Source organism: Canis aureus, chromosome 35 (genome assembly GCF_053574225.1).
Source record: "Canis aureus isolate CA01 chromosome 35, VMU_Caureus_v.1.0, whole genome shotgun sequence".
Taxonomy (NCBI): Eukaryota; Metazoa; Chordata; class Mammalia; order Carnivora; family Canidae; genus Canis; species Canis aureus.
Window position 1 is genome coordinate 4,419,990 of NC_135645.1, and position 11,707 is coordinate 4,431,696.

Sequence of the window (11,707 nt, forward strand, 5' to 3'; positions counted from 1 at the left end):
TCATTTCTGCCAGATGGCGTTTTAACTCTTGTATCTGTGGTAAGGGCCTCCCTGAAGTCTTCCATTCTTTTCTCAAGTCCAGCAAGTATCCCTGTGATTATTGTTTTTTAATTTTCCATTAGGCACATATTTGTTTCTTTTTCTTTTTATCTGTTTTGATTCAATCTCTGACCATGATCTTTTCTTGTTTTTTTCTTTTGGGATGAATTCCTCCATCGTGGCATTTTGTCTAGGTCTCTATCTTCTTGTGTTAGAAAAGCTGTCCTGAGAGTAATGGCTCTCTGAGGAAGAGGTCACGTAGTGTCTAGTCCAGAGCCTGGTGCTTCAGGGAGTGTCTCTGGTGTGTGCTGCGTGCATTTCTGCCACTGTGTTTTGGTTGCTCTGTTCCTCAGGTCATTTGTCTGCAGAGGTTCTCCTTACCTGCTGTGGGCAGTGTTTGAACCTTGGCCAGAGCGTGGCAAGTTTTAAGTAGGTATCTCTGGTTTGCTTGTTAAATGAGACTTGATGCTACTTCCACTAAAACTCTATGGTTGGTAGACGTGGTGTGTGCCAGGGTTTGTGCTGGTCTTCTGGGAAGGGACCTGCTGTGCTGGTCCTTAAACAGACTTGCCCGAGAAAAGCAGTACCAGCAGAATGTACAGCAGGACTTAGTGTAAGCAGGTTAGGCAGCCGGTGTTGGTGATGAATTGGTTTATGCTGAGGGGTGGGAGAGGGAAATGGCACCAGCCACTCCCTTTGTCCCCAGAGAGGGGAGTCTGTACTTGCTGCTCTAAGGGGGCCCTCTCAGAAGAGTGGATAATTTCCCCTTGTGCATCCTATGCATTTTTCAGATTGCTGTTTTTATGGTGTCCATGTCTGGGTTACTTGCCTACTGAAGCAGCGTAGTGCACTTTGGGCTCTATTCCAGCCAAGCCTGCCGACTTGTAAAACTCCAAACTTTGGGGGCCTGGTGTGGTAAAGACCTGCACTGGTCTTCTGGAGGAGGGTCTTCTGCACTGGGACTGATGCAGGTTTGACCCAGAAAGGCAGTCATGCCAGAGGACAGGGGGTGTGGATTTGGAGCAAGCTGGTCAAACAGGCAATGTCCTGGTTAGCTGCCCTCAGCAGGTGTTTCTGCCTTTGCTGAGGGGTGGGGAGGGAAATGGAGCCCACTGGCTCTTTTGTCCATGGAGAGGCAACCACCTCTCACAGATGTGCTTCAAGAAGTAGGAACAGTCGCTCCTTATGCCCCTTTGGGGGTCCTCAGATCATATTTTCTGCCCTGGGTTACTTGGCTTCCTTTACTCCAGGAGTAGGGCGACACCCTCAGATCTCTATCCCAGCCAAACCCAGGGACCTCTGGGCTTAAAGAAGTTTAAAAAACTGGTTGTAAAAAATTCATGAAAGTCAACCCCTTCTCATTTTCCCAGCCAATGGCTTTGGAGAAGTATTCGCCTTGCACAAACCCCTGTACGCTCTAGTCTATCTCAGTTTTCTCTGCGACCAAGGCTCCCTCCCCTCTGCAGCAACCTGTTTCTCCCCCAAACCTCTTCTCTGCACTTCCTACCTTCCTTGATGTGGCCTCTTCTCTCCCTCTGGTTGTACAGTTTATCAGTCCTTAGATCAATTTCTTGGGTGTTCAGAATGATTTGATAGTTATCCAGCTGTGTTCAAGGGACAAGGCAAGCCTAGGGTGGTCCTACTATGCCACCATCTTAGCTTTCCTCCTCCCCCCAGTAAAATCTGTAATGGATATTTTTCTTTCTGTTTAGGAACTATTTGGATATTATGCTTCTGTGATTCCATCATAATGTATTTAAAGTTTTCTATGTAGGTATTTTCCCTAGTGCAAACAGTGCTGTAGTAAAAATCTTATGCATGTCTTTGTGCATGTGTGTGAGCATTTTGTAGATTATAGCTGTAGAATTATTATTTTTTTTAAAGATTTTATTTATTTATTCATGAGAGACACACACAGAGAGAAAGAGGGGAACAGAGACACAGGCAGAGGGAGAAGCAGGCTCCATGCAGGGAGCCCGATGCGGGACTCAATCCCGGGACTCCAGGATCATGCCCTGAACCAATGGCAGGCACTAAACCTCTGAGCCACCCAGGGATCCCTAGCTGTAGAATTATTGAGTCAAAGGATATATACAGTTGGAGTTTTGCCAGATATTGTCAAATTGTGCTTATGAATCGTAGAGTTGAAAATAATAGAAAAAAATAATAGTAATAGAAAAAAATAATAGTACCAGAGGAAAAGATGAGACCTATTTGTTTCTTTGTTATTTATTCTTGGGATCTTTTCCTAAGCCTGACAAAACTCAGATGCCACAAAGGAAGACATAATAAAATTTGTCCTCAGAATTTTTTTTTCATTTTCTGCACAGCAAAATTGTAAACACATTTAAAAATGCATCAACAAAATGGGGGAAACTTTTCATAATACAGGATATGACAGAGGCTTAATTTTCTTAATATATAAATAGCTCTTACAAAGCAGTAAGAAAAATACAGAACACATACTTCGTAAAAGTGTCATCTTCACCAAAGTAATTTTGAAAAAAGTCACTCTGAAAAAAAAAAAAGAAAAAGAAAAAAGTCACTCTGATTCCCCTATGAATAAACAGTAGGGGTGGGGAAAAGAGGCCAAAATGGGACGTGGGGAGATGAGTGGTTGCCATTCTACATAGCTAATCTCTTTCTGGTCTCTGCTCATTTACTTTATTGTTCCCTTGAGAGCATGTATTGCTATTAATAATAACTTGTTTGTTATCAGCTCTTTGAGAGCAGAGACCATGTCTGACCAGATTCTAATACCCTGCCTCACACTTAGTAAGACTTCACTCGAGGCTGCATTTGTTAAATGAATGTGCTATATACTTTTTTTTTTAAAGGGATCCTTTTTTTTTTTTAAGATTTTTTATTTATTTATTCATAGAGACAGAGAGAGAGAGAGAGGGGCAGAGACACAGGCAGAGGGAGAAGCAGGCATCATACAGAGAGCCTGATGTGGGACTCGATCCAGGGTCTCCAGGATCACGCCCTGGGCTGCAGGCGGCGCTAAACCGCTGCGCCACCGGGGCTGCTCTGTGCTGTATACTTTTATAGCCATTAAAGAGAATGTGATAGATCTTTGTGCTGATACATATTGATCTAATGGCGTGGGGGAGGACATGATTAGAAACAATGGGTACAGTATGATTCATGTCTTTAAATAAATATGTTATATGCACAAGTATTTTTCCAGAAAGATCTCAAAGTTAGTAATAGTGATTGCCTTTGGGAGGAGAATGAAGGTAGGGTGGGCTGGAAGATTCTTCATTGAGAATCATTTGGTATGTCATGACGTTTGAATTTTTTTTTACCTTATGCATGAATTATTCTTTCATTAATAAGGGTAAAAAAAATTTTTAATGCCCCAGATATCAACTGAGGAAGAAAGATATGACCAATGCATCAAATTTTAAAAATATATTTAGTATTTACCTAGAACTGCTCAAATATATAATGGTAAAGCAAAATCAATAAATTCCAGATCTTTTTCAAAAACAGATCTTTTCTAACTTTGTGCTTTAAATTTGGGCAACAATTATTTGATCTGCTTTGTCTTGCAGTGTTTTCCCTTCAGTCATTGAACAAGTCCCTGCAAAACCAATTACAGGAGTCACTGAAGAGCCAGGAATTACTACAGAATAAAAATGAGGAACTTTTAAAAGTGATTGAAAATCAGAAAGATGAAAACAAAAAATTTGCTGGTATGTTTAAAGAGAAAGATCAAACTTTACTTGAAAATAAACAGCAATTTGACATTGAGACAACAAGAATAAAAATTGGTATGTATTTGAACTGTAGTTATGGTCACATTTTTTAGAAAGGATGAGGAAACTGAAACTTTCTTGTGGTTTCAGAATTGGAGGAAGCCTTAGTCAATTTGAAAAGCTCCCAGTTTAAGTTAGAAGCTGCTGAAAAGGAAAATCAAATATTGGGAATAACATTACGTCAACGTGATGCTGAAGTAACTCGCCTGAGAGAATTAACCAGGTAATTTTGACTTCATTTGAATAACATGCCTCTTGTCAGATTATTTATAGACTTCAAAAATCATTTTAGACTTGCTCTTTTTCCCTCTCTCCTCTTATTTTGTCAGTAATTTCTAATGATGTTTTCTTCTGCTCTAATTAGGTTTAGAAATGCCAAGCCTGGTTCGGTGCTTTTTAAGCCATGTGATTCCTGGAAAAGGGTGCTTGTAAGGAGCTTCAGCTTTTTAAAAGTAAGCTGAAGACTAACTTAGCAAATGGAGAGGAGCCCTCTGGCTCTGAAGCCAGAGAGACCTGAAAATCCCAGCTCTAGCATGTACTAGCTGTGTGACTTTAAGCAAGTTATTTACCCTCTCTAAACCTCAGCTGTAAAATGGGGCATGATTAGGGTTGATAGGAACACTAAGAAATCATTCCCATGAGGCCCTGATCACAGATGCCCTCATGCCAGATGATCCTAGGAAAGTCACTTAGCCTCTTTGAGTCCCAGTGATTTCATCACGTAAGTGAGAGAGTTGGCAGGAATCCCTAAGAGCCCTTGCTTCCCTAACATGTCTTTTCTCAAATAAATAAAATCACACCACTCAATTTTTATATGATATTTACTTTCAGAGTTCAGTTTTCTCTTGAAACATTTGTTAAGAATTGGATTTCTAACTACTTATTTAAATCCCAGAGGAGAAGTCAGCGATTTTAGGCCTGAATATCATCAGACGTGGCCCTGCATTTACATGATCCTGCAAGTTCATCATTCCAAATATAAAACAATTTTGAATATAAAACAATCTCCTTTATATTTCAAATGAGAAGGTCTGTTTTGAATTATGAACTTTTAGGGAAATAGATGAAATAATGATACATATGTATGTATATAATACTTAATTTACTAGTTTAGTTTTGCAAACATTTGAAATGATTCTATATAAGCTATGTTAATATATAAATACTGCATTTTTCTCACATTAATATTTCATTCAAACTTTTATTGAACAATGGGGAAGAGCAAAAGACACTTGTATATACATGTTGTGCTATAATTAATTAGGCTCTAGTCAGAGTTTCTAAAATGTTGGCTTATACCATTCTTGTGAGAGAATGTAAAGTGAGAGAATGCCCCTCCTTATGAAAGCCTTTATAAAGTTGCCAAAGAAAAGTATCTCCTCTTTTTTTGAGGAGTAATTTTGGGATGAAAACTCTGTTATTATCGAGTATTTATGGTAAAAGAAACCAGTCACAAAAGACCACATATTGTATGATTCCACTTAATATAAAATGTTCAGAATAGGCAACCCCATGGAAACAAAAAATAGATTAGTGGTTACCAGGGACTGGGAGAAGAAGAGAAGAGGGGAGTGAGTGCTAATGGGAATAGAGTTTCCTTCTAGGGTAATGAAAATGTTCTAAAGTTGGATAGAGGTAATGATTATATAACTCTCTGAATATACTAAAGACAACTCAATTATATACTTTAAAGGCGTGAATTTTATAGTATATAAATTATATTTCAATAAACAATAAATTTTATTTCAATAAACTTCAATAAACTTATAAACTCAAGTTTATATTTCAATAAACTCAATGCATGTGGTGTAGAGTCCATGTGGAAAAGAAAAGTAGGATAGCAAGTCAGCATGGTCAGGTTCCATGAGCAGTTGTGTAGGTGTCCCTGGGAACATCTCAGTATAAGGGGCATGGCGCTTAGCCTCTAGCAGGAATTGAAGCAGACGATCTAGTTGCCTGAGAATTTGCTTTTCTTCTCAGTCTTTACTTCATACCACTAAACCTAGCTCCTTGATGAGCATGAAATAAGAAGCTGATGTTATCTTTTATTTACAATGTACTTTGATATTTTTTCCCCCAAATCTTCTCTCCCATATCTATTTTATTTGTCCTTGTCTATGATGGAAAGATTTTAATATCTGCATATTCATAGATGGAGAAACTGAGACCAGGCAAGTTAAATATTAAAGTTAATAATGGATCTGGGACTAGAACGCACACCTCTTAATCCTAGTCAGGTTTTCTCTCACTCTTGCACATGGCATGTCCTTCACTAAAATAGCTTATTCCTGGTAACAACTCCATGTGTAATTTAGTCTAAGTGAACCTTAGCATTTTTTTTTTTTTTGCCTGAGAGATGTAAAGATGAATAGATGGATTCATTTGTTTATTCATTTATTCAATAAACATTTTTTATATATCATGTTCTAAATATATATGTGTTAAATACAAAAATATGTAATCTTAGTTTATTTATGAATATCCATATCATCAAGCTTTTAGCTTTTAGCTTGATGATGGATATACGAAGATACATGCTTTTTTAAGAATAAACTCACTAAATACTATTTAACATGTGCATTTGTGAAGAAAATTGATACTAAAAATGTAAGGACAGTTTTCATAGCAAGTAATAGTATAATTATTATAGAAATTAGCATCAATGAAGCCCCAGGAAATGAAGGGACTTCGCTTGACTTTATGGCCAGTCAGTGCCCAAGCTGGCACCGGAGCCAAGATTTTAGATTCCCTCTTTAACCTTGCTTCCTGTTTTGAAAATCACAGCTTCTCTCTGACAGAAAAGGACATGTTTTTAAAAGATTGTTCTACCTTTGTACCTGCTCATTCTTTGAAAATCACAATCTGCCTTTTGTAGTGTTTTTTTTGGAATGAGAATGATTCACTTGCAACTAGAGCCTTTTCTTAACATTCACCGTAACATATAAGCATAGGAGATGAAAAAGGTCTTTACTTCTTGTATATTATCTGCTTTTAGGAAAGACTGTGTCTAAAATGTTAAATGTAAATGTTTTGCTTTCCTTAAGACTCTCAAGAGTTTCCTGTCAGTTTTTTTCTCCATTGTTATCAAGGACCTTTGCTTTTTATGCTGGGCATAAATCCTATGTCACGACTACTAGGTCACCCATTAGATTAAATAGTCTCTATAAATGATTATAGAAACATAGTGGGCAAGCTTAGCACAGTACTTAGTACTACCCCTATGTTTTCTGAAGATTCAGTAACAGCTTCAAAATCTAAGCATACCCACAGACGGCAAATTTTGTTTTGTCAAAACAAAACAAAAAGTTCATATTTGAGCTTAATTGCATCTAAATTCACCCATGCTGGTGATTTATGGTATGTTTGGTGATATCCTGTGCAGTTTAGTTAATTAGGAATAACTCCAATACAAGAGCTGGGCTTCTGTGACCACTTTTACTTTTGACAAAGGGTAAAGCAGCAGCCCCTGCCAGTATAGCTAAATCTTCAGCTGGCCTCCTCCTTCTTCCCTGTAGTCACACACTCAGTAAGGCAGATGTGTGTTTTTTGTATGTGTTTTAAATAATCTCTTAAAGATTTCACAAAATTTCTGAATGCCTTTCTCAGACAGTTGGGGAGAAATAATGGGACTAGAAGGTGCATGTATTTATTCTAAACAAATACCCTAAACCATCTCTCTCTTCCTTTTCTAACCCTCAGTAACTTTGAAATACACCCTTATCACTTTTTCAAAATTTCACTATAACACACGTTATAAAACCATTAAAATGTGAGGAAAATGCATGTTTTCAGTGAACATGTGGTATTCTAATAGCTTCTAAGAACACTCTTATAAGTGCTGATACTTATTTAAGTTAGTATACTCTTATAAATAGCTGAGAAAGAACCTTAAATTTCTTATTATAAAGATATGTCAGCTTTCTAAGCATTAAAAAATCAGTGTGTTTAGGTATATCCCAAATAACAGAAACAGAAATGTATCCACTTCATAGCTATTGAGGTATTCATATTGCTTCTTTATAATTTTGACATATTGTCATTTCTTACAGAGATTTTTCTTTTATTTATTTATTTATTTATTTATTTATTTATTTTTAATTTTTATTTATTTGTGATAGTCACAGAGAGAGAGAGAGAATGAGGCAGAGACACAGGCAGAGGGAGAAGCAGGCTCCATGCACCGGGAGCCCGACGTGGGATTCGATCCTGGGTCTCCAGGATCGCGCCCTGGGCCAAAGGCAGGCGCCAAACCGCTGCGCCACCCAGGAATCCCAGAGATTTTTCTTTTAGCTTCAGAGACAATGATTCATATTCTGTTTAAATCAGAAGTTTAGTGATTACTATTAATTTCCAGAGATGAAACATGTTAATGTCGTTGTCCCTTTCTTCCTTTCTTCATCACTGATTTTGTTCACAGCAAAGATAATATTTTTATTTAAGTCTGGAAAGAAACCTTAACATAAGTATTGCTTTTCTAAAAACACATAAAAATGAAAATTCCAGGGATCCCTGGGTGGCGCAGCGGTTTGGCGCCTGCCTTTGGCCCAGGGCGCGATCCTGGAGACCCGGGATCAAATCCCACATCGGGCTCCCGGTGCCTGGAGCCTGCTTCTCCCTCTGCCTGTGTCTCTGCCTCTCTCTCTCTCTCTGTGACTATCATAAATAAAAAAAAAAAAAAGAAAAGAAAAGAAAAAAAAAGATAAAAAAAAAATGAAAATTCCAGTATGTAGTCTGCTGGAATTAATAAGTGGGTGATTATTCATTACAGCATTTTTAAAAAGGTATGTTCATAGTATATATTTTTTGTCTTTTAATAATAGCTCATTAGCTTCTTGAGAGAGGTATGAGAAAAAGTGGTAGGAGACCTTGCCATTTGGAGAGCAATCAGAACTCAAAATAGGTTTAAGATGACAGCATAAGCCAGGTTGGAAAAAAATTAGTTTTTCCTTCTGTAGGAAAAAAAAATCACTCATTTTATATCCAGAGGTAAATCACTGCTGTAGTATAAAGATTTCCTTGTGGTATTTTGTTTGGATATGCATGACTGTTTCTACAAAAATAGCAATGTATCTATGTTACTTACGGACTGCTCTTTTGAGTTTAATCTTAAATAATGAACATTTCTCCATCAGGAAATATTCCTTACAACACAACCATAAATGGCTGTAGTGCAACAAAGCATAATTTATCTAAATCATTCTACTGTGTTTAAAGATAGAGATACTAAATCCATCTATTTTCTATTATAAATTATATATTTATAAGTATATCTTTGGGTACTGCCTCTTGGCTCATATATGTAGAATAAATTCCTAGAAGTGCAAATCAGTGGGCCATACAGATATTTGGGACTTCTGCTGTTTTGCCAGTTTGCTCTCCAGAAGGGTTATGCTAGCGTATGCTCCCACTACGTTTGAAGAGGACCTGCCTCTTCAAGCTTCTCTGACAGTAGGCATTATTCTTATTTTACCATGGTAATTTGATAGGCCAAAAAAGAAAAACATCATTTTAAAAATTGGAATTTCTCTGGTTAGAAGGTGAACTTTTTAAAACATCCCTACTGGCTACTTGTAATCTTTTAAAATTACTCTTTGATGTCCTTTGTATTTTTTTTAAAAATTGACATATTTCTTTTTTTATTGATATGTAAGAATCTATACATGATTCAATTCAAAAGGACCAAAAGCTTGGTATAAAATGGCTCTAATAGGACTAATAATAAAAGCTGCCATCAAACGAACACCTCTATAGCCTGAAGTGGTGCTGAACACTTGGCCTTCACATTTTATTATTTTATCTTATTTAATGTTCATTGTAATTCCAAAAGTCTTCATTTTGCAATCGAGGAACTGGAGATTCAGAAAGGTTGAATGACTTTCCCAAGATCACAGCTAGTGATAGGATTTTATTCCATTTCTGACTTCAAATCCTGAGTGTTTTTTCTAATATCACACTTCTCTTGGTACCTAGTTGTTGCTCATTCCTAATTATACCAGGTAATTATCTCTGTCCTTTTTTCTCAGTATTGTTTCCCAGTGTCCTTTGCATGTATACTTAAATAGAAAGAATTTAATTACTAACAGAATCCACACCATTCTTGCAATGTTGCTTAAGAACAAAGTATTTCATACCCTAAGAGAAAAAAATTTCTGAACCTGTATTTTTCAATATCATAGTACTAGATTTGATACAGACCAAGATCTCCTTAATTATTTGTTATTGCAATTTACTCATTCCAGAGTGCACTCTGTGATTTTGTGCTTTTAGTTGCTTTTTTCAGTGTTATAAACCAGGCCAGGCGCTTGCTTCAAATTCTTTTAAAGATGAGATATAAATAAATAAATGAAAGAAACAGATAAAACAAAGAATAATTGGTGTACTAAATTCTTCTTAACAGAACTTTACAGAGCAGTATGGCAAGGCTTCTCTCAGATCTTAGCATGGACAGTGCTCGCTGCAAGTCTGGGAATCTTACCAAAGCACTTCTGAACATTTATGAAAAACAACCTCAACATGACCCAATCCCAGCTCATACTTCCATAATGAGCTACCTAAGTAAGTTAGAAACAGATCACAATTTTACACATTCAGAGCCACTTTCTGCGGTTAACACTGAGGAGAACATAGAGCCAGATAGACCTTATGAAAATGCTCTGCCCTCCAAAGGCCCTCAACAGAGTAATACAAAGAGCATGGAGGAAGCATCAGCCCCTGGGATCATTCCTACCCTTTCAAAACAGGATTTGGTGGAGGACAGCGAAATTACAACTCTAATAGATGATGGGTGTAATCTGGATAATACAATTTACATTCCATTTGCTAGAAGCACATCTAAAAAGAAATCACCACTATCTAAGAGATTATCCCCTCAGCCACAGATCACTGTGGCTTCACCACAGCTGGTCGGCAACAGTGGATGTGTCTCTGAGAAAGAAAATAAATCGTGTGCACCTGGAGTTGGTTCCTCTTCCAAAAAGGAAGCAGAAGATGCACCTGAGAAACTTCCCAGAACAGCCGATATGAAAGACAAGCAGCTCCTCAAGAAAATAAAAGAAGCCATCTGCAAGATCCCTGCTGCCCCTGAGGAGCCACCAGAACTCGCTGCGGGTCATGGCCCCTCCACTTGTCAGAGCAGCAGCTTTCAAGTGAGAAGTAGTGCTGTCTCTGATGGTAGCTTTTTAAATTCTGACTTAATGTCTGACTGGAGCATCTCTTCTTTCTCAACATTCACTTCTCGTGATGAACAAGACTTCCGCAATGGCCTTGCAGCACTGGATGCCAATATTGCTAGACTCCAGAAGTCCTTAAGGACTGGTCTTCTGGAGAAATGAACTCGGAAGAAAAACGATTGAGTGCTTCTCTTTAAGAATAGAACATGGCTACATTGAATGTATATTTTCAATTTCTTTAGAGAAATGATATTTTATATTATACTAATTATGTATGATAATTGTATGAATAATAAATTTATTATTGGACTATATTGGCAGTCTGGAGCTTATATGTACAAGCTGTCTTAAGAAATTGACATTTGTTAAGAGAAGAAAGTTGTCGATAAATGGGAAAGTATTGTAAGTAATATTTTATTTTAGAACGTCACCCTTAGAGGTCTTTATTTACCCTGCTGGGCTGAGGGTCCAGGTCAGAAGGATTCTCTGGTTGTCCTAAAGGATAGTGAAAAGGGCGTCTCTGGGTACAATTTATCATATTCAAGTTAGAGTTTCTTTTCTCTTTCCGGATTCTTGTTTGTTTTTTAATGGCATTGTGTTTTTATATGGGATGCTCTATGCTGCAGGCTAGTGTTGTTGGTGAGATATAAATATTTCTTGTAAGAAAAAAAATGCCAGTATGTCCATTTCTTAAAAAACATTGATTGGTCCAAGAAAATGTAAATAACATCCTGAATT

The 11,707-nt window shown here is 37.3% G+C and overlaps 1 protein-coding gene across 2 annotated transcripts in view; it reads left to right on the plus strand.

Annotated features, from left to right (window-relative positions):
* Positions 1-11,283, plus strand: part of CCDC14 (coiled-coil domain containing 14) — a 51,160-nt gene extending 39,877 nt beyond the window's left edge. For both annotated transcript variants that reach the window (XM_077884277.1, XM_077884278.1), the window contains 3 exons: positions 3,597-3,815; positions 3,891-4,023; positions 10,198-11,283. In XM_077884277.1, coding sequence (XP_077740403.1) covers positions 3,597-3,815; positions 3,891-4,023; positions 10,198-11,131 — 1,286 coding nt within the window. In that variant the 3' untranslated portion in view covers positions 11,132-11,283. The remainder of the gene's footprint in view (positions 1-3,596; positions 3,816-3,890; positions 4,024-10,197) is intronic.
* The last annotated feature ends 424 nt before the right edge of the window (positions 11,284-11,707 follow it).